This window comes from Poeciliopsis prolifica, unplaced genomic scaffold, assembly GCF_027474105.1.
Source record: "Poeciliopsis prolifica strain line A6 unplaced genomic scaffold, Auburn_PproV2 SCAFFOLD017, whole genome shotgun sequence".
Classification (NCBI taxonomy): Eukaryota; Metazoa; Chordata; class Actinopteri; order Cyprinodontiformes; family Poeciliidae; genus Poeciliopsis; species Poeciliopsis prolifica.
This window is the reverse complement of record NW_026562392.1, coordinates 8,770,461-8,792,696: the sequence shown is the minus strand read 5'-3', so window position 1 is coordinate 8,792,696 and position 22,236 is coordinate 8,770,461. Positions and strand designations below refer to the sequence as shown.

The 22,236-nt window shown below is 35.3% G+C and overlaps 1 protein-coding gene across 1 annotated transcript; it reads right to left on the bottom strand.

Moving 5' to 3' along the window:
• Window positions 1-971: 971 nt before the first annotated feature.
• Window positions 972-21,840, bottom strand: LOC129367601 (lysophosphatidylcholine acyltransferase 1). The gene is made up of 14 exons (XM_055042155.1): window positions 21,350-21,840; window positions 14,616-14,755; window positions 13,667-13,881; window positions 10,340-10,452; window positions 9,934-9,994; window positions 9,048-9,106; window positions 8,915-8,949; window positions 8,404-8,458; window positions 8,131-8,213; window positions 7,728-7,853; window positions 7,074-7,227; window positions 6,148-6,246; window positions 5,615-5,756; window positions 972-5,465 (listed from the first exon to the last, which is right to left on the bottom strand). The coding sequence occupies exons 1-14, from the start codon at window positions 21,470-21,472 to the stop codon at window positions 5,233-5,235; spliced, it is 1,638 nt and encodes a 545-aa protein (XP_054898130.1). The 5' UTR covers window positions 21,473-21,840; the 3' UTR covers window positions 972-5,232.
• Between the last annotated feature and the right edge of the window lie 396 nt (window positions 21,841-22,236).

Genomic DNA, 22,236 nt, shown 5'->3' with positions numbered 1-22,236 from the left:
GGATGTTTTTTTCTCCATTCTTATTTTTGTTCTGCTTCAAAAAACTGCTCAGAACATTCCTTTTTCCTGACTAATGTCTGGTTTTACAACAAAAGAACAAAAGATTAACAAGGACAGTTATGTACACGTCATGGCGAGCACTTATTTGAGACAATTAAAACTTTGCTTCTCAAGCCCAGAAAACCATGTCAGACACAGAACAACACACTGCAGGTCTCATTTAACAATTCAGTTTTAGACCACATAAACTCATATCAAAAGTTATCCTGAAGCACTTTACAAGTCAAACAACCCTGGCTTATTTAAAAATACTTATGCTCAATTAAACCATTACAACAGATAAAATTAACTTAAAAAATTAACTGTCACAATAAATTTAGCACTAACAACATTCAAATGAGATTAGTCATTTGTAAGTTTTCTGATAAAATCGTCTGAAACAATACTTGAGACATTTTTCTGCCTCACTACACCTGCATGTTAACATTTGTCGCAGTACAACAAAATTCCCAATAAATCTTTTGTTTTCACAATCTTCATTTGGTTAGGATTGTGGAAAAATAGTAAAAGTGGAAGATGGCAGCAACGGATGGCAACTGAAGTCATCTGGTTTTAATGTGCAAACGCTCTGGTGTGTTGTAAAGACAAGTGGAAAGCTGATTTTAAAGAAAGGGTCAAACTTAAGTCAGTAGCATAAAGCTAATGCCTTCAAGAATGAACAGCAGTTCATTATGTCGTCACAAGAGGGAGACATTAAACAACTGTTTTCCTTAAACTACATTGGTTCAAATGAGCATTTTCTGATTTTTGTTGATGGAATGAAACAGAAAAAAAGACATCACAAAATACATTCAGTTAATACATTATGCTAAGCGATATTTGGAAATGTTTTATTTACACTCCTATTTTTCATACTCTACAGCACCTTTAGAGTGATATACATATAATGTTCTAATAATGACAAACACAGCTGCATATTAACACTTTGTCTTTAATTTCATCCAAGAGTCACATTAACAAGTTACATAATAGCCATCATGAACAGATTCAAAATAGCTTTTTTTGTAATGTCTCTTTAGCATCAAAATGCAGTAATAAAATAAAACTTGTTTGATATAGAAAAAGACTGGAAATAAAACTAGACGAAGAAAAAAAAATCAAAATATTTCAGGTGATTGACGTACAATAAGCCATCAGAAAGACAATATCACTCTGTAAGAGTACACCAGTCTTTCGTCTTAGGCTCGCTGCAGAACAAACTGTGACAGGCAGCAATAGCATAAATACAAGTTTGTCTCTTTCAGGTTTTACATTTTCCTCACATGAAGATTTCATGTTTGAAAAAAAAAAGATAAATCTCTACAGAGGTATTTATAACAAGGAAAACTAAATGAAAACAAATGTATATTAATTTAACCCCCAACATATTGCTCTTTTTAAATAGTAAAAAAAAAAAAGTTTTTGTTTTGAATATCCGAGGATGTATAATCATATATTATGTTTAAAAACAGCATATTCATTCTGGGACAAAACTTTGAGAATTTGCTCTGTTTTAATGAATTTCAGTGACAATAACATCTTCCTTAAATGCAGCCTCTGTATTGACAGCAGAGTTCTTTTGAATTGCATTATTTAAGGAAACTTTTAATGGTGTAAACATAATCAAGTCCTTCAAATCTTTTTTCTGACTGCCAACTCCTATGAGTTTACATAATTACTTTAGGCAACTAATTTCCACAATCCTGACAAAGAACAGTAGGATGAGCTAAGGAAAGAACTTAAAATGATCTAAATACAATCCTCAATTTTATCTGCGCTCCCTTTACAAAGGAAAGAAGTTAACAGTGAATTGAAATACTGAAGACTATGACCCTACTGCGCTTCCGAGCTTTCTGACCTTATGTTTACAAAAATAAAAGCACTGTAACGTGCAAGCACAAACTCATACAATTTTGAAAAAAAGTAACAGCAGGACAATGCTTTAAGATTGTCATAAATCATAGGAAATGATGGTTTTGTATGCATGTGCAGTCTGGAGTGTTTGTGTGACGCCGGCCCGTCATGTGGTGGCGCATCACCTCAGGGCTCTACCACTCAATGCACTCGCACTTAGTTCAACCTGCACATCTCAAACAAAACAACAAAACAAAACAAACAAAAAAGAACTAAAAATAAATTCTGGAAAACCATGACGTCTTAGGAAAATGTCCACTGGAGATCAGCACTATAGAGAGTTTCTGATTGTGACAAGATTGTCTGTACATTCTCTTTTTAGCATAAAAGTTCTGTAGAGGCTATCAAGGCTATAGGTTTCCATATGAAATCTGCATTTTGTTCCTAAGCAGTCGACTCGGCGACACCAGTAATAATATAGCAATAAAATTTTACACTGTGTAGGAGCAATAAAGCACAAAATAACTAAGATTATTAAAAAAAAAGGAGAACAAAAAAATGTGGCTCATTTGTCATGATCAATACAAACTGCAGAGCAGAGAAGATCACAGATCTTTGTCATGGCAGTGAAAAGAATAATAATCATTCATATACGTATATCAAAAATTCACAAAATGTCCCGCATCTGGAATATTCAAAATACATATTAGAACTTTTAAAAAGCATTCATCTGGAGAAGGCTAAACATATGAGGAATATTGCTTTACTCAAAGTCGTAGAGGAGGATATATAAAGGATACAAGGTCACGGATAAAATGGAAATGTGACAAATTTAGAGTTTTGGAAATGATGGTGAATACAGACAGCAATGTGAATCACTTGATTCTCTCAGGGGAGGTATTCCCTTTAAATATGATCCTTCAGATGATTGGCAGAATGTAAAGTTTAAGAGAAGTAGATATGCAAGTTGTTATACTGAATGTTTCTGTAGAACAAAGAAAACCAAATATGTCAGAAAATTACTAAAAAGTGATCATCACTGGCATAATCTGAAGGAGGTAAAGTTTGATAAAAAATTTAGGTGGCAGCTGTGTATATTTAACATTTTTTTAATAAAATACCAGCATAATTGAAATTCAAACATTTGCTAATATTACTAAGACAAACCTTCATTAAACCAATATATAGATTTTAAATCTAAAAACAATGCAAAAACGAAGGGGTGCACTGATTTATTGGCCAGCTAATTTATAGGTGCAGACTTCCTCAATTTTGAGAGATTGGTGATCGTGATACTTTCATGTGAAGCCGATCTTATCCACACCAATTTCAATCAACTTCATCAAAGGTCTAAAATTCAGCCACTGCCCTCTTCTGCTCTGCAGTGAGATCGGTTTGACTGACAGACATGTATGCAATGTCTCCAACTCAGCGGCTTTCTTGCTATATTTAGCAACGTTTCTGACGAAAAATTGGTATCAATCAAAATTGGATTCTGCAGGCCAGGCTTTTTAAAGTTTGGCAAGCGGCCAAAACACTGCAATCAGTGCACCCCTACAAAAATGACTGCCTTATCTTAGAGATCATGATCCTTAAAAACTTGTGATGCAAAAAAAAAAAAAAAAAAAGATCTGAAATCTTCTTTCTTTTCGTTTGAATTTTAAAAGTAGCTCCTCTTTAGTTCTGGTTAATTCTGAATATATTTCATACATGTACAGAAATCAAAAGAGTACAGAGTCCCTCAAACTAAACCCTGCTCACCGACGCATTTTAGCGCGACAGTTTGCTCAACCTACAAGTAAACTTTCAGAATGAGGTTTAAAAGCCAACAGAGGTGGGCTCTTCTTTATTGTGCGACAGGTACAAATTCTCGGATCCACCTTACTGCATAATGAAAATATTTCCTTTGGTGAAGATCTGAAACATGGTGGATATTCTGGAAGGTTAAATATTTCAATATTAACTGGAAATAAAAAAATAATAAAAAAAGTACAATATGATCCGTTAGATAATAAATGAACTCAGAAAAATGTTCAGTAAGTGGCTCCAATGTTTTCTTTTAACAATGTAACACTGAGAAGAAAGTACCAAAAATTCTGGTGATTGTTTGCTTTCACTGGTCGCATGCCATAATTTGATCCCTTTTAACCGGTTACAAGACTGGGTAGGCATATGCTGGTCACGAGAATCAAGATATACCAATGCTTAAAATATAATGGGTTTGGAATGAGAAAAAAAAAAAAAAATCTTAGCATTCAAAGGGAGAGTAATACAGTGCTACCTCTCCTCAAAATGCTTTCAAGACAAACAAAAAAACTATTTGATGAGTTCATTTTTTTGTTCTTTTTAACATTTCAATATGGTGATACAGTGAAAGAGTGGTTGCTTTGGTATATTTTGAGAGTCTCATACCGGCCCATGCCTACATGAAAGGCAAACAAAAACACAAAAAAAGATGTTTAATTTTTTTTCACCTAATGCATTTTGGTCCAAGTTGTACATTATCAAATGAAACAAAACACTGAAATAACCAAAACGGTGTGAAACTGTGAAGCGACAAGGACAAGAGATCAGTTACCATGCATGTAACCTAAAAATAGTCAAAAACCATGACATCATTGTTAATTTTTCCATTTTTGTCACTGAACCCTGAGCTACATCATATCACTGTGTTTACAAACACACATTCATACACACGCGCGCACACACTCACAGCAGTTATAATTGTCGACGTTCAGAGACCCGAGGTAACCTCAAATACGGCTGCTGAAGCTTCGTGCTTCCAGCCATTCCTCACCGGTTCCCCCGGGCCTTCCTTCTTCACGGAAATAACATGAGCCCATTTATTCTGCATTTTCATTTAAAAGTTCAAAAGGCAGCTACCATTAAAGAAAGGAAATGGATAAAACATAACAAGAACAAAACAAAAAATAGATTTCACAAAAAGTTGTGTTCTCTTTACAATTCAGAGATTGTTTGCGTCTCGGTAAATTTGTGTTAAAAAAACATGCAGTGGCAGGGGAGGACAGGTAAAAATAAATTAAAATTGACCCCAAGAATCCTAATAAGTGCTTGCCCTTCAAGTATTTAAGCATTGTATCCCAAAAAATGCCAGTATTTGGCATTACGACAATTCTTCCTATGGGGAAAAAAAAGGTTGTTTACAGGCTGAAATGAAAATAACCTCATGGATACAACACCAATAAGAAAGGGTAAACTTCATTTTAAATTTGTTTAATGAAATGCTGTCTCTTACTATGTGGAAAAGTTACAAGGTAACTAATATTGCCCCTTACAGAATTTCCTCTCACCAGGAGAGGCCCTGCTCCCTCTACTCTATCAGTTGTGTTTCTTTATGAGTGCATCTACTGAGCTGTCATGGTCTTTAGGGCTAAAGTCAGGACAGATACCATTGGCTGTTTTGCTGTTGGCAGTGCCTTGCAGGTTTATAGTCGATGGGTTGGTCTGAGTGTGGTGTTCCTGACAAGGTCCACTCTGAGGACCTACACTTTCAGTGTGAAGATAGTCATCAGCAAAGTCTGGGTTCTCCTCCACAAAACCTCGGAACTTATCTGAAAAGACCACAAGGGGGAGCCAGAGTCAAAGACAACGTTACAAGCTGGCTGAACTTGAAATGTTTAGACTGTGAAAGACCATCCCTGCTTTGACGGCAAAGTTTATAACAGACAAGAGCGTTGAAGTGTTTGGAGGATTGTTTTACCAAATGTAATCTTCCCCGTGTCATCGACATCGATGGCCGTAAACAGACGGGACACGTTGAGGTGAGTCACTCCTAAAGCCGTCTTCAGCACAACTGCCAGCTCGCTCTCTGTGATGGCACTGTCTTCTTCTGCCTCAAACATCTGCAAAAGAGGAAATGCATATCGAACAGTTCATTTAAAAGATTGTGAAAATGTATATGTCTACTTGGTTCTGATGCACAATCACATTTCATTCTGATGAAACAGAGCTCTGAATATCAGTACACCGAACCTGGAAAGTAATGTTTAATAAACTGACAGGTTGCACTGAGAAACAAACAAAAACAAAAACAAAAAAAGAGCATCATACTTCTTTGACACTCAAATCACCAAGTAGCACTTGAATAGAACTAAACTCAGGCCAAGTCAAGAAACACAGTGCCTTATTTTGTCTGACGATAAGATCAGCACACAATTTAATCTTGTTCCATTTGCCTTCAATCCATTTTTTTCCAAGTAAATAATTAAGCACAGAAAAAAAATCAAAACCTACCTTAAAAGCCAATTTCATCGTTTCCAGAGTTTTGGAAGGTCTGCATACAACGGATAAGGCTATCACATACTCTCTAATATCCATGCTGTTATCTTCATGCTGTAAAAAAAGAATGAAAACAAGCTATAATACAAAAAAAAAAAGAAGTTTGCTGCCACCAAAAAACATGGCAAACATTTCTGCCCTTCCGGCTTTCTGGCAGTCAAATAGGTTTGGCCCTCTCACTGTAAGCAGCCTGATTGAGCATACGTAAAGGAAACAAAAGGATAAATCAAATTTAAAATGGAATTTGCTTAAATAGTGTGTTCTAAATTAAATTAATTTCTCATATGCTGCAAATCCTGTATGAGCTCACAAGAGAACCATTACATGGGGTTTGATTTTAGTAGAATAATTTGGCCATGTAAAAAAAATTGCTACCTGGTTTCACAAAGTGACAAAGTTTTCCATCAGTTTTCTACTCCCAACATCTCGACCAGCATATACTAGATCACATTACCAGGATTCATCATGGTCAAGTTGTCTGAGGATTTTGTTTTTCCAAATATATTGGCTCTGACCCCCAAAGAGGTCAGACTAGAAATTGATTAAAAACCCTTGATAATGTGTTTGGTAACATTCTGAACAAAATCCAGAGAAACTATTGATGCACATCTAGACAAAAAAATTAATCTTTTGAAATGCAAAGTATTGCCATAGCAATATGTTTCCTAAGAAAGTATAGATGGTTGAATAAATGCATAGTTTGAGATATTGTATTTTGCTTTTTAATGTGTACAGATACACTAACCACGAAGTTCTGAGCACTCACAGGACTATTTGATAATTACAGATCTATTTATTTTACCCATCTTCCTGAACTATTTTTTTTTTCCTTCACAAAACACATACTTATCGAGCTGTAGCTGTGTGAGTGAGGTCTTTACCTCATCAAAAAGAGAAAACATGTCACGCAGCATATCTGAAACTGGGACATCAAGGAAGTGAGCAAAATCTTCCAAGGCAAGTTTCTGCCCTTCCAGCTTTCTGGCTCTGTTCCCGTATTCCTGCAAAACCTTCTCAGTGTTCTGGGGTTTCAGCCTGTGACAGCATGGGAGGAAACACTTGTTTAGGATCTGTAAACTATTATGCATTATGTGAGCAAGAAAACATTGTCTAATTACTTAGAGAAAAGAAGGACAACTGATGCATTGAGAAAGGATAATTTTCTCTCAACTGCAAGGGCAATTTTGGTTGACATTTAGAGTGGAAAACATCACTGAAGTTTACAATACTTTTAAAAGAAGAAGTTCAGTCAAATCTAAAGTAGCTAGAGAGGAACTGGAACTCTTTTTCCGGCAGCTGCTCATCACAAAAAGCACCAATCCACTGCAAACAGTTAACTGGTGCATCTTACAGTGTGAAGAATCTATCCTAAACAAAAATCAGACAATGAGGTTTGAGTATGCAACACTTATTTACAATACTGCGGCCAAAAAACAAATCCCTGCTGATCTCCTGCTGTGATTTTCATTGTCTCCCATTCATGCCCTTTACTTGTTCTCTTAAATATGTGCTATGCATTGGAAAACTTGACTCACCCCAGTCTCCTGACAAGCTTGGCAAACTCCAACAGACAGGTGTCGACCGGCAGCCTCAGCTGGCCCTCTGCCATCGCCAGCTGGCAATCTTCAAATGAATAATCTGTGATAGGTACCCCAAGGGCTCTGAGCGCACCAGAAATGACGGGACAATGACAGGACAAATCAATTCTTTGCTTTAGGTATATGTTCATATTATGGAAAAGATTTATGCTTCCATCTCAAACGTATGAAACTTTTAGTGATCACACATCAAATCCTTATGATTAAATAGAGGGATTCTACAAATTTGTGGCTATCTGAGCTTCTTTCTGTTACATGTGGTGATGTGCATACCAAAGTGCAGAGTACAGGATGGTATAATTTCTCATATCTGCCAAAACAATCAATACATTTCACTTACTTGGCCATGACTCGTCTCACATTGACTGCAAAGAGAGCAGGATTCCTTTTCTCCTCCTCCGAAGGGGTGTAAATGGGAAGGAACTGCACAAAAAACAAAAATAAAATGTGATCTGTTCATCTATTAAGAGGAATAAAAGTATAAATTTAACAAAAAATTGAATGACAAAGAACCTGAGGGTCAAATTCTTGCTTTTAATGATTGACAAATATCCAGTAAGCCATCTTTGACAATGAGAGAAAAATGTGCACATAATCCTGCTTTAATACTTACCTCTATCACAAATTCATTGTGTAACTGGCAAAGAGTCAGCCACAAGATTTTAAAACTGAAAGGCAGAAAGATAAAAATCATAAGTGACGAATAAAGACACATACAGAAGTTTCTATGACAGCAACAGTTTGCTTAATGTTGTGCAACATTTTGTCAAATGACTAACAGTCATTTGACAGTGAGGCCAACTAACAAATAATAAGAGCATTCAACAGGTCTAAGTTGTAATAATAGTGCTAAGATGAAAACTGTAAGCACTGGGTTTCTTTCTTTTACTTCTGCAAATGTCAATTTTATGACATCTAATTTCTAAAATGGGTTGCAATTGTTTTTCGGTATATCAAAAACAACTTGTGCATTTTGAATGAATCCGAGACCATGTCAAATTTTGTAACACATTTATTTAATTGTTTACCTCTCCACAAAATGCTTATTTCTAACAACATTGCTAACACACCCTTGACCATATAATAATAATTACGGTATTAAAAAAAAAAAAAACAGTACGTACGCTCCTGGTCCTTGCCACGTCCATGTGATTGTGTCCTGTTAAAAACACATACAATATATATATAATAAATTATGCTTATAATAATATAATATAAAATATATATATATATATATATATATACTTATAAACTTACCAGTTTATTGGGGTAGCGAATCACAACAGGCTGTACTGGAACACCAGGGATAAAAGCCCCTAAAAGAAAAAAAGAAAAAGTTTAGATAGATAAAATCATCATAGCTAAAATTCTGGAAACACATAAACAGAACCATTGATATATAATGGTCAAAGCCAGATTTCTGTAGTTTATAGGTCATAAATCTACCTTTGGGAATTTAATAACGACTTCGACTATTATTTGCTGATCACCCTTAACGTGTCTCTGAGGTTCAAAAAATATCTTGTAAAAAGTATTTTGTTATTTTGAGCAATGTAAATTGAATATACAACAGAGATGAGGCAAAGCAAAAAAGTATTTTGTGGATTCAAAACGACAAAAAACAAATTCAATTTAAAATGAAAAAAAAAATAATAAAAAATGTTAAATTCTTTTAAAAATAAATTTATTTTTGATTAATAAATAGCAATATATATATATATATATATATATATATATATATATATATATATATATATATATATATATATATATATATATTTGGGGGCTGAAATTCTTTTACGGGGCCAGAATAAAGTAATACCGTAATATGTTGTGAGTTCATGCACTATGTTAGTTTTGTTATTTGAGCAAGGTGATGTTCATGCATGACTCATTTTGTGCACCAGTAAAAAAATAAAAAAAAACATACCCATGTCTTAAATTTGGGAAAAAAAAATTATTTTATTTATCACTAAAGAAGGGTACAGTGAATGCGCATACAAAACTGGTGTGTTTGGTACCTCAAAAAAAGTTTAAGAACCACTGCTCTAGTGGCAAACAAAACACTGATTTCTGGTTAGAAGCAAGTCTTGAAATCAGCTGTATGGACAAAGTTTCGACTGAATGCCTGGAAACATGTTACCTGGCTTAAAGGTAATGAGGCAGGATCTATTGGTGCAGGTGCCTTCTGGAAAAATCATGACCTAAAAGTAAGAATAGGAAAATTATCACTGATTAAACAATATTTTCTGTCATTGTTCATGCTACCAGGAACAATAGTGTTTACCTTCACTACAATATGTAACACGGCAAGTAATTTATCCCAAAACGATTCACCAAATGTTACTATGAATCATTGTGTGACTCTAAGTAAACTTGTTTTAATATCTTTTCATTTTAGAAAAAAAAAAAAAAACAGTCAAAAAGATTTAGCAGAACTGCAACCACCTTGGTAAATTAGACGAAAACAAAACAAAACAAAACAAATGTTTATGTTAAAAGATGCTTCTTTTGGGGGAAAGAAATTGCAGTTTTGTAAATCAACTTACTTGAGGCCAATCTCCTCCATAATGAGCTCTCCGCTTGATCTCCTCCACTGTCTTCTTTCTTGAGTTCTGGTCTGATCGGGATACAAACACCGGCCGAATGTATTTTATCAATGCTAGAAGAGACGAACAGAGTTGAAAAATGAATATATAACACAGTTAGTCAAGAAAACGTTATTTCAACAAAGTAAAAAACAGATGAGCAAATAAGTTAACACCAAATCACTCCTGACATGTCATGTCAAAGATGGTCATCGGCAGACATTTTTACAAGTCTGCAGTACAATAAAATAAAAATTAAAAAGCAGAAGATTGGGGGTGTATAACCTCTCATCATGGAAACTTTAAAAATCAGTTATATTTGACTGAGCGCAACATTAATCAGTAAACCCATCCGTGTTATGTTTGGGGCAAAGTAACCACAATTAGTCTGCTATTTTAAATACATCTGTGAATGTTAGTAACGCTTGTTCCTCAAAGACAGAAAAGTCTGAGTCAGAATAGCCTCATCTTCTGATCTTAAATGTAAGATAGGTTTCACTTCTTTTTATAAATACAGTCAGTAAATACAAGGCCACAAGTGATCATTTAACCTCATCTTAGTTTAATCAAGCTCCACAATGTCACTGTTCCCCATTAACAAACTGCATTGTTTCTTGCTAGTATTTGCATAGCTATTTTTATATACAATGACACATGACGGGAATGAAGCAACGCAGAGTTCAGTTTCTAGTTTAACTGATAGTTGTAAAGTAGTGGCCATGAATTGCGGCCGCTACAAAACAATTAGTAATTGTGGCTAGTCAAAATAATAAGCAAGTTTATATAATCTGAGTCTATAGCTGAACTTAGAGTATTTGAATTCAAAGACATTTAAATAAATAAAAAAATATGTAAATTAATGTAAAACATTAAAATACAAATTATTAAAAGGAATAATATCATTTACAAAACTGACAGTCTATAAATTATGTTAAAGGAGCCTTTGGTGGAAAAATTAGCTGGACTGAAAATATTTGAATATTTTGTTGTGGAAGCAGACACTGCCTACTTTTATGTCTAATGTTGGTTAATACAGAACCAATTTGTTTAAACAGACATAGCATGGTGTATTTTGATGCTGCTGCTGGCCATCCAGATAATTTTCCAGTGAAGCTGTTAATGCTTTTCCTTGTACTAGCTGTGTCTGTCTTCCTTGATTTTATGCAAACTAACTTCCACCAAAACAAAACCCAAACAACAGAAAACATCACTGGTTACACTGGGTTAGTACTTATAGAATTATTAAAACTAAGGCTATATGCTTTAGCAAGTTTCCCACTCTATAGGTGTGGAAAAGTGAAACAGATGTGTAATGTGATAAACCCAACTAAAGTTTAAGGAAAATGTACTTTAATTAGGAAGAAAACAGTCTAAATTGGTTAAAAAAATTTCAGACCAAACACAGCACACTGAGAAATGATTACAAAATGCAGCTTTCTATTACTTCCTGGATCTAAACTCCTTCACTTTCATAACATTAAAAAGGTAAACATTAGCTATTAGCACTATCAAAGGCATACTGCACACAAAAAAAGAACAATGAATATGACACTGGGTTAAAGATTAACATGACAGTTGTATATTTCTTGATATTTTTGAATGTTCAAGCTTCACCAAAGCACAATTGGAAACCAAATCTCCCAGACATGTTTGAGAAAAAATAAATTAATAAAGAGCATGAAAAAAAAGAGAATAAATTTGAAAAAAAAAAAAAAAAACATGAGGTGGAACTACATGAAGCAAAAGCTGCTTGTGATTGAGTTTCCCACTGACAGGAAGGGATTAATGGTAGCTCCTTCCAAAAGACATTCTGCACACGTGACTGCTGATCATGTCTTAATGCTCATTATGGGTTCCACATGCTTGGCAGGCTCTGCTTCTTGGCTCCGTTCAGAGGCAATAGGACTGAAATTTAAGATTGGCAAGTCTTATTATTTTTACATTGTCATGACTGTTTCAGAGTCAAACAAAAAATAAATAAATAAATGAATCTAGTATTGCACATATTTGATACCTTAGAATACTATAATGCACCATCCCAGCATATTGCAGACTGTTGATTCAGACACACTGCCAGAAATATTATGCACCGATAGTATGCCGTTTCAATCTTGCAATGCAAGCAAGTAAGAGCGTTTAACTTGGCTGAGCTCCACTCAGCCTGGAGCTAACAATGTGGCAAATTGCTGACTTAGTTGACAGGGCAAGAGGAGGTGAAAGAGAGACTAAAATAAGACACAAACCTTGACTGGGTCCTGCTTAAAAGTATACATGATCCAATGTCTTCACTGGCAGCTAGAAGGGTACTTTCACATGCAAGCCACTTAATAGGATATGTTGTCAATGTGGTGACTACAGTCTGCGACTAAGGTCTACCTGATGTCTGCGTCGGGTCTGTATAAGCGACTGGTCTCGGTCTGGATAAAATTAAATGAATAATAGCAGGAGAAAATAATATATTTACTTCAAATAACGCTGAAAGTATTTTGTAGGCGTCATTAGAAAAGTGTCTCCTTGTCAAATATTTATGAACAAAAGCGCAAAATTTATTTAGCAAATTGAAATTTTTAAACTAAGACTAGCTGGAATTCTAAATAATTAAATGCGTATTTGAAATTAAAAGTTTTCCTATTCCTAGAATAACTGAGGACATTTGAGTGTTGCTGTAACAACATTCAAATGTAGGTATAAAATTATGTAGGTAAATGCATGTTTAAATTAACAGCTTACCAAATTAACTTTTGGGAACGCTGAACATTTTCACAATGATTTTACAGTTCAATCTCAAGCCTGTTCCTATACACACACATACGTTCTCTTACACACTGCTAAAATGTGGGGAAATGTTTCAATCCTATCTATGGTCTAGGTCAATAGTGACCTTTGTTGTCTAAATGTGGTGAAATGTATACTGTGTTATTTTTAATAAATGGACCAAGATTGTTTAGTTAGTCATTGTGTTGACCCGATTTGGATTGTTTCCTTTATGACTTTCTAGTAGCAGTCCTTATCGACTGTCAATATTTGTTTTGATTGTAGCAACTACTACTCAGCATAAAGTCCACACTATCTTATCAGAAAACCACAGTCACTGATAGTGCAGGCAATCCAAATCTCCAAATCAGCTGAACTAAATAACTGACAAAGTAAAAGCTTTAGCTCTATTACAATTTTAAAGCAATACCTCTCATTTGTGGCATCAAACCAAACGACATCATATGTTAAATGTGTACTGATTGATTTCTTTGTTTAATGGTAACAATAAATATTTTAGCATGTTTTACTTACTTCCCCAAACGGGTATATCCTTGCTCTCAGCCTTCATGACTATCGAGGACATTGTCATTGTGACGGGGATGGCATCAAAGTAAGAGGAGTGGGGTGCCAGGGTGATAATGGGCGCTTCTGTAGGCAGAGCTCTTTGCCCTTTCACAGTTATCCAGTGAAAGCCTCCCGCAAACCACATGATCCGCATGATCACTCTTAGGATGATGTCCACCAGTCTGTAAACAAAATTTGGCATGACTTAGTGGTTTTTTTCATTCAACTTTGGATTACAAACACTAAGTATGGAGCATTTTACTTAAATATCAGTGCTGGTAATATGGGAGGTTTGTGAGAAATAATTTAGACGGGAAAAAATAAATAAAAACATTGATTCTGATAATGGTTGCTCTGAACAAAAACCCAAACCAAGTATGCATTTGCATTATACCCCTCTGAACAAGTTCATCAACATAATACCAGCTGAAAGTCTTGGGGTATGTCTTCACCATGTCTGCATATTTGAATTGTGCCATGCTTTAATTTTATTTTTGGATCACAGATTTAAAAGTAAAAAGTCTGGATGTTTTAAACTTGGCATATTGTTTTACAACCTAACTCCAGACAAATCTTTCCAAAACTTATGTATTAACTTGTCTGATTGCCATTAGTTAAATCAAGTTCAGTAATACACCCTTAAGGTCTTAATAAAACACCAAGGATTAAATGATACAAAGAACAGCTGTGACTGTTTTTATAGAACACCCAAAAAAATTATTTTTAAAACTTTTGAAACAAATAGAAACATCGGCTAGTAATGCAACAGTTTTTGCTGAGATAACATGTAATAAAGCAAAAAAAAAAAAAAAAAAGAATACATAGTTAATCTCTGCAATCCAAAAAGTTATTTCAGCTTTTGTTACATCAGTGCAAACATTTTTTCAGAGACACATTTGAGCAGCAGAGCACCTACCTTCTCCAGAGGCACTGGGGTTCAACAGTGGTCTCAGAGCGCCCCACTGAAGCAAGGAAGGCAAAAGGCCAAGCCAGTAGCATCATAAATGCTGCTATGAGCAGACGGATAGGGAATAGCGTCACCGTCATTAATCCAATCTGTTAAAGATTAAGAGGAGGGCGAAAGAAGTGTTATTCAAATGGCAATCATTACATCATGTCTTTTCAGTAGAAACTCAGATAATGGAATCAAAACTACTCTAAAATGAGAAAGTTTTTGTGATGCACCAATGCATAACCACTGGATGTTTGAAAATTGTTAGATTTTAAGGATAGATGGAGTCGTAATAACCTCGTTCCCTCAGTAAGAGAATGAAGATGGGTTGTGGGTGAGTCTTCTAGCACTGCAATGACCCAAACACAAACAGAGGGCAATCAAGTAGTGGCTCTGTAAAATCAATTTTAAGGTCCTAGCATGGCTGAGCCAGCCTTGAGACCTGATCTCAATAGAAAATCTTAGGAAAGAGCTGAATCTCTGTGTTGCCCAGTAATAGCCCCAAAGTCAGAAAGATCTGGAGATCTGTACAGGCCATAATCCCTGCTGCAGTATTTGCAAACCTGGTCATAACCTACAAGAAACAGAGTTCTGCACCAAACATTAAGCTGTATTTTATATCATACTCATTATGCGCAATAAAATAAACATTTAATTATTTCAAAAAAAAAAAACAATGTTTCATTGTGTGGATCCCAGTTTTTTAAACAATGTGTCATCTTCATTTTTTGCAAGTCAGAAAACTTGGGGAAAAAAAAAAAAAACAAAGTTAATTATTGGTGTTACAAATGTTTATTTTTCCTTGATACTGTGTCATACGTACACAGCTAACATCTTCTTATTTTGGTACACTCTAGGTGTCTCAAGTCCTTAAAATCTTAAGCATCCACATAAAAAGAAGCTTTCAGCCATGTGCTGTAAGAGAACTGACTCTTAAGAACAGGAGCAAGCACTTAATTTATTGCAACAAATATGCAATATTTCTAAAGCAAACCCTGTATTGCATAAGGATTTCAAAGTACACTGCATGCAATTTTACAAAAGCAGTTCTCACTCTTGAAAGGGGAACCAAAGCTTACATTGTTGACACGATGAAAAAAAAATTACAAAATTACATTAGTCATTTACCACTGCCCTAATGAACATCATACTTTTTTTTTGAATAATTACTGTTCAATGAATAGACCCAGAAGGTGCATTTAAATACCAGCTTTAATGACAGTGTTTCACTAATGTCACACTGTTTTAGTGAACAGCTGCACAGTTAGTTATTGTTCTGCTTTTCTTTAAATCGAGTAAAGATGCATATTTTATTCTGGTATTTTGGGCTATAAATGCAAAGCAGTTTCCTTTCTTGTCAACAACAAACACGGTGAAAGAGGTTTCCTTTTTTCAAAACTATGCTACAAAACAATCCCCTCAAAGTTACTTTGACTGGTTCATGCGTTGCATTATTGAATAGCACTCACTATGCAATTCAGACAATATAAAACAGGATCAAACAGATTTAAGACTATGAGTGCAAGTTATCCTACTGCTAAATTAAGTTTCTTACTCTTATATAACTGATTTATGTGGAAAACCAACAGAAGCATCCATAATCATACACATCTGGCATCGATGAATAGTTTCTTCCTTTGATAGAACATTTTTTTACGTATTTCACATGGAGATAAATTAGACTTTTTCATCACCGTGTAGTAAGTCTACTCGGACAAGAACAAGAGACAAGCTGAAAACACGGTAGGTTATAATTCTGCTTCAGCCTATTAGTTCAGTGGTCTTTCGTTTGCCCTTCACACATAAGAGCCTTATGGTCAAAGACTAAGTACAACTTGGACTAATCATGTCTATTCGGCTCTGCAACAATCTAACAGATCAGATGCTTCCTCCCCATTTCTGAAATTGGAAACTTTTGAGTGAAAAGAGATGGGATCAGTATTAGAGTGAACATATTTCTTACACCCATAAATATGTCACTTCAGTTTATCGGGTGATCATTTGTTAAGGCCATTATTAGTTTTAAACAACTTTGTAAGACTAGCACAATCACCAAACAAACAAAAGGTGTTGACGAAACAAATGCGTTTGCAAACTACCTGGTCTGCATGGACCTGAATTGCATAATCGCTTGTGTGTCATCAAATGTCATGGCTTTGATGTTGATCTGAAGGATCGATCTTCGCTTCAACCAAAGTTTTGAAATCGGAATATTTATCCAATTGTGGTCACAAGTCCACAAGAGTTTCTGAACAAAGGGATTTCCCTCATCTCACTTCACACCAGGGGGGGAATCCCACAACTCTGAGCAGTAGTTTATCTGTACCAGGTAAGAGATGATTCTCAGATAGGATTTTTTTTATTTTTTATGACTTAGTAAAAAGATCAAGCTGAGGTCATTCTTTTCCTCAGCTTTCTGGCTAACAAGCAACATTTCTTCACATTTACTTCCTCATTCATTTCTATGTCTTTTTAACTGTAGTTAATGTTTATTCTCACAGGAACTGTGATTACAATAAGAACTGTTACTGACTTTTTTTCTGGCTTTTACTCATCTAACTGACTAACTTTTCACATGATCCATAAAAACGTGATGTGATCTGTGTCTGACCCTCCCTAAGTTACTATCTGTAACCTGTGACAAGATACTCCCCTCCTACCTGGAATGGAAAAATAGTTTCCTTCATAAAAGACAATTTATTATAACGCTGAGCAAACATTTTGTGCAAATTCATGCAACATACAACTTAGTTGTGCTAATCTTTTTCATTTTGCGAACCATCTTGAAAAGAAACATGCAATTGCATCACTCTGCAGAGTACTGTGCTTTTCTTCTGCAGTCAGACATTTTAAACCACACGCTTGATTTCTAATCACTGTTCTCAACAACAAACTCATGACCTCACATAGATGCAAACCCTTCCCCATTTTAACTCATGTGAATTCAACAAGAAGGTCCATGTGGTATTCTTAATGATTAAACACTGCGGACTGCAGTGTCAAACTGCAGTCCGCAAGGTCCGGTGTCCTGCAGTTTTTAGATGTGCCTGCTACAAAACACTGGAATGAAATGGCTTAATTACCTCCTAGTGTAGATAAGTTCATCAAATAATTGGTAATGACCTAATTATTCTATTCAGGTGTGGTGCAGCTATTCATCTAAAAGTTGCAGGACAGTGGTCCTCCAGGACTGGAGTTTGACACTTGTAGATTAGACAGCATTTAGTTTTTAAGGAACAAATGTCATTAGTAGAATGTCCATCATCCGTGCATAATGCAGGATGTGACAGTATTTCTTCATCAAAATCTAGCGTTTCACGTTAGTAGCAACTTGTAGTACTTTTTGCAAATGTTCAACATGATTGCCAAAACGGATATAATTTTAATTATAATATATTTGCAAACATTAAACTTGACAAAAAATGTTGCATATGGTTACGCTCTATGTGAGACTTAACTATTCTGCAAAGTGCTTCTTGTTGCAATTAAGCATTTGACTGAATTTTGAGATTCAATATCCTCCCACTGACCCAACAGTGGCAGCAGTACTCAATACTGACCTTTTATATACCTTTCTACCTTTTGTTTGACATGAAGCACCTAGCCTGGCCATTGCCTTCTTACACAATTCAATTTAATTCTCATCTCTCTTCACTACTCCATAAGACCTTTCTCCAATTGAACTGGATTACTCCAGCAGGATTTTAAAAAATTGTGAACAATGACATTGATTTCTCTTCTAATTCAGAATTTTAGTCTGCCTGCAGTTTGGCAGTAGCAGTGAATAAAGCTATCAAGTCCAGGTTGGCTATGCTTCTAAATATCAAATTAACATTAACACAAGAGCCACCTGGTTCAGCTGGTATGCCTCCAGCAAGCAATTGTTTCTCCATAGCCAAGAGTCCAGACACTCTGAATGAGTGTCTGAACAAAGAGTTAGTTTGTTTGTTTTTTTTTTTATTATTATTTTTTAAGCTCTAGGCCTGTGTTATTCTACTTTCAGAGTTGGCGGAGTTGTTTACAAGCGACACAGAGGATGAAGATTTTATTGCGGTTAGTGATTTGGAGTGACACGAATGGTTTGGTAAACTTGTTAGCATGTTATTTATGCTATAGTTATTTGAATAACTTAATATGCAATAGTAACATACCAGGCACGTTCTCAGTTTGTTGTTTGTCATGTAACATCAACATACCGTGCAATTATTCAGCCTGTTGCCTCTATTCCATGTTTATTGCCTTTCAAAATGACATGTCTGTTCTTGTTGTTGGATTTATGATGTAAAGCACTTTGAAATGCCTTTTAGCTGAAATGTACTATACAAATAAAATTTGATTGATTGATTGATTGATTTTATCAAATAATTTTTTCTCAAAAATGTGACTTATTCTCCGGTGCGACTAATACATGTATTTTTCTTCTTTATTATACATTTTATGGCTGGTGCGACTTATACTCCGGAGCGACTTACAGTTTGGAAAATATGGTATGCCAACTTGACTAAGCCTTATACCATGTTATACTGTTAATCCCTCATCAAAAACATATCTGGAGTGCTGCTTTGAATCTTTTCTGCATTTCTGAGAAATCCTTTAAATGTCCTGTGGCAGCCATTCTGGGGTGCCTAAACTTTTGCTTATACAATGCAGCTCCTATTTACTCAAAGCTCTTCCTTAGAGCTACGATCTTCAACCAAGAGCACCCCTCCCCCACACCTACAACATGCTGTTCCTCTAGGCTAGCAGTGGCAGCAATGAATAAATATGTAGTGGAACTGTGCATCTGCTGATCTCATCATACAAACTATTCCTCAGACGCTCCTAATAACAGTTTAAAACAGCATCATGGAGAAGCACTGTTGTCATGACAGGATGAATGAGGAATATCTGAGTGTAGGAGATTCTTAAGAGGCCAACTTCAAGAAGGCAAACTGCTAAGTCAAATTTATTTAAAATTATTCTTGACGATATACACAACAACTTACTTGACTGTCTTAAGAAATGGCACCATGCACCCGGAAAGTACTCCTCTTTTCCCACAAACATTTTAAACCAAAAATGTGAAACATAATTTAAATCATTTTATTTAAAATTGAAAAGCAACAATTGTTACACTGTAGTAGCCAAAATAATATGTCTTGATTTCTACAATAGTAACATCTGTGACATTTGCTACTTTGAATTTGAACACTTATGGAGAGCAACAGGAAAGGTCAGTGTTGTTGAAAGTAAATGTTGAAACTCAGTCAGCCTTTCCATGTACTCATGATGAGAGCTTGGCAAAATAGTTTTAGATTTCTACCCTGACCTTGTGTAGTAGATCCTGAAATAAAAATGAGAATTTTAAGAACCACAGTTGTATATTTTTCCCATGCACTTTTAACATAAACATAAATACCCTGGAATCACAATTTCTTATCTTCTGTATTTCCTCCAATTAGCTTTACAAAAATCGCATGAGACTTGGACATGAACTTGAACTATTGGTTTTTTTGTTGTTTTTTTTTTTTTATATATTAGCCACATGACTTCAGAAAGCTCTTAGGTAACATAATGTGTTAACTTTGAAAATTTATTAAATTTTAAAATGGAATAAAGCAGAATCTGAAAAAAAAAAAAAGATTCTGAAAAACTGCAAGTCATTACATGCATCTCGAAATTACATTTGATGGCATATGTTATTTTCTCTTACTGGTAACCCAGATAAGTACTGCACGAAAATGTGTTTTAAACAGAGGGACACGAATAAATTCAAGATGATACCTGTGTTTAAATATTTTATCAATAAAAAAAGCTTCTTTCTGTATGCTGCCAAATGACATTTGATATTTGTCAATTCCAAGAAAACTTACTGATTGTGGGGAAAGCTTTTTATTAATATTTTAACATTTTGTTAATGGATAGCTTTGGTAACATAATCTGATACAACCTGCCTTTTGAGCATGTTTATGACTTTGATACAGCTCAAATGACAATGAATCTCACACACTTTTCTTAATGTTTTAATTTCTATAGTTCTCCAAAACTATAGCCATATTTTTGTCCCCAGTAACCAATCCTAAACACAATAAATAAAAGTAATGGATCACAGCAAAATCGATAATAAAAACCTGAGAACCTGTTAATAAAAAGAGGAGCTATCAGTTGTCTCTCTCTTTCTACACTCTCTTCTTTCACCAATAATCCAAGAAGACATCCCAAAACAAGTTACGAAACTGCAGTGTTTGAAAAATACATATATTTTTTTTCTTTGATAATGCCTACTGAAATGTCTTTTTGGCAGAGGCACTAGAAAAGCATGCAGCTCAGAGCAACAAGCTAGGCCCCTCCTTGACAGTGGGCCATGCTTCAGTCAACTGTATTCTACTTAAACGGTTTCCTGAGTGAAACAACTTTTTTACATAAGCCCTGATATTAAAATGAAACAACGTGGTCGCAACTCCTAACATTTATTGTCCTCTAAACTATATGAAAACCAAAACGTGTTTGAAGTAAAAGCTGAATAAAGTCACAAGATAAAAGTGACATCTATTCTGCTGGTGTTAGCCGGTTAGCTAAGACTAGCACAGCTGATTGAAAGCAAACAAGAAAAACTACCTTGCGACACAATGGTGACAACACAATCACTGTGTCGCACTCAACTGCTCCATGTCCAACAAGCAAAGCATCGTGTTAGTGTGTAGATAAGCCGTTCATACCTTTGCCTTTTCCAGTGGAGTGAATTTCAAGACGTGCACAAAAGGGTTTCTGAACGGAGGAGGTTGGTCCATTTTCTTTCCATCTCCTTCAGTCCCAAAATGTTTGCTACTCGGCAACCTCATAGTTAGAGACCGGAAGGTGAGGCTGCAGTTGGTGCTGTTTATGCCCTAAAAAGAAAACTGCCAAAAACGAAAAAAAGAGAGAGAAGCCCCTGAAAGCAAAACGCGGACTCCCCTTAACTGGCTTGGTCGGTTGCTAATTTAGACGGAGGCAGTGCCAAGCTATTAACGTTATCTCCCTTTCCTGGTCAGCATGGAGGGATAATTGTTAGCTCAAGGATTAACTGGGGATATCTGAAGTCACCAATATCTGTCTGGCTGCGCAGGTCTCCTTCCTGCACAGCCTCTTCCCCAACCAGACCTGCCCGCTAGCTCTCAATGCTAACGGAAGCGCGATACCTTTCTTGCAGCAGGGCGCCTGCGCCCGTCCACAACAGCGTTTGCCGAGCACGACCCAATGCTGCCTTCAAAATCTCCTCACATGTCGTAATTTAAAAACTCTAACGTAAAACTGTGTAATGACTACAGCAAAATGAAATATATAAAATAGAAACATGTATTTTGTAGTTAGAGGGTTAAATGAAGTTCAAGCCGTACTCATCGTAATAAGTAACATCCTGTGTTCAAATAGTAGGATTATGTAATCCTATCTTTTCGTAATTGTCTTATTAGTGCTGCTGCTCATGGCAAATAAATCCCTAACAAGGTGTAAGTTTCAAATAATCTTATAATTTTTTCCCCGTGTGGTCATTGAAGTATTTTTGTTTTTTATTTAAATTTAACCATAGCCTTCTCATATGGTGAAAATATTATGGGATTCAATAATT

Excerpts from the sequence above, each read along its gene's own strand:
- LOC129367601 (XM_055042155.1), bottom strand. The coding sequence starts at position 21,472 with ATGAGGTTGCCGAGTAGCAAACATTTTGGGACTGAAGGAGATGGAAAG. Across the intron at positions 10,453-13,666 it reads GGATATACCCGTTTGGGGAA|CATTGATAAAATACATTCGG; the intron begins GTAAGTAAAACA and ends CGTCTCTTCTAG. Across the intron at positions 5,757-6,147 it reads CGATGAAATTGGCTTTTAAG|ATGTTTGAGGCAGAAGAAGA; the intron begins GTAGGTTTTGAT and ends CCTCTTTTGCAG.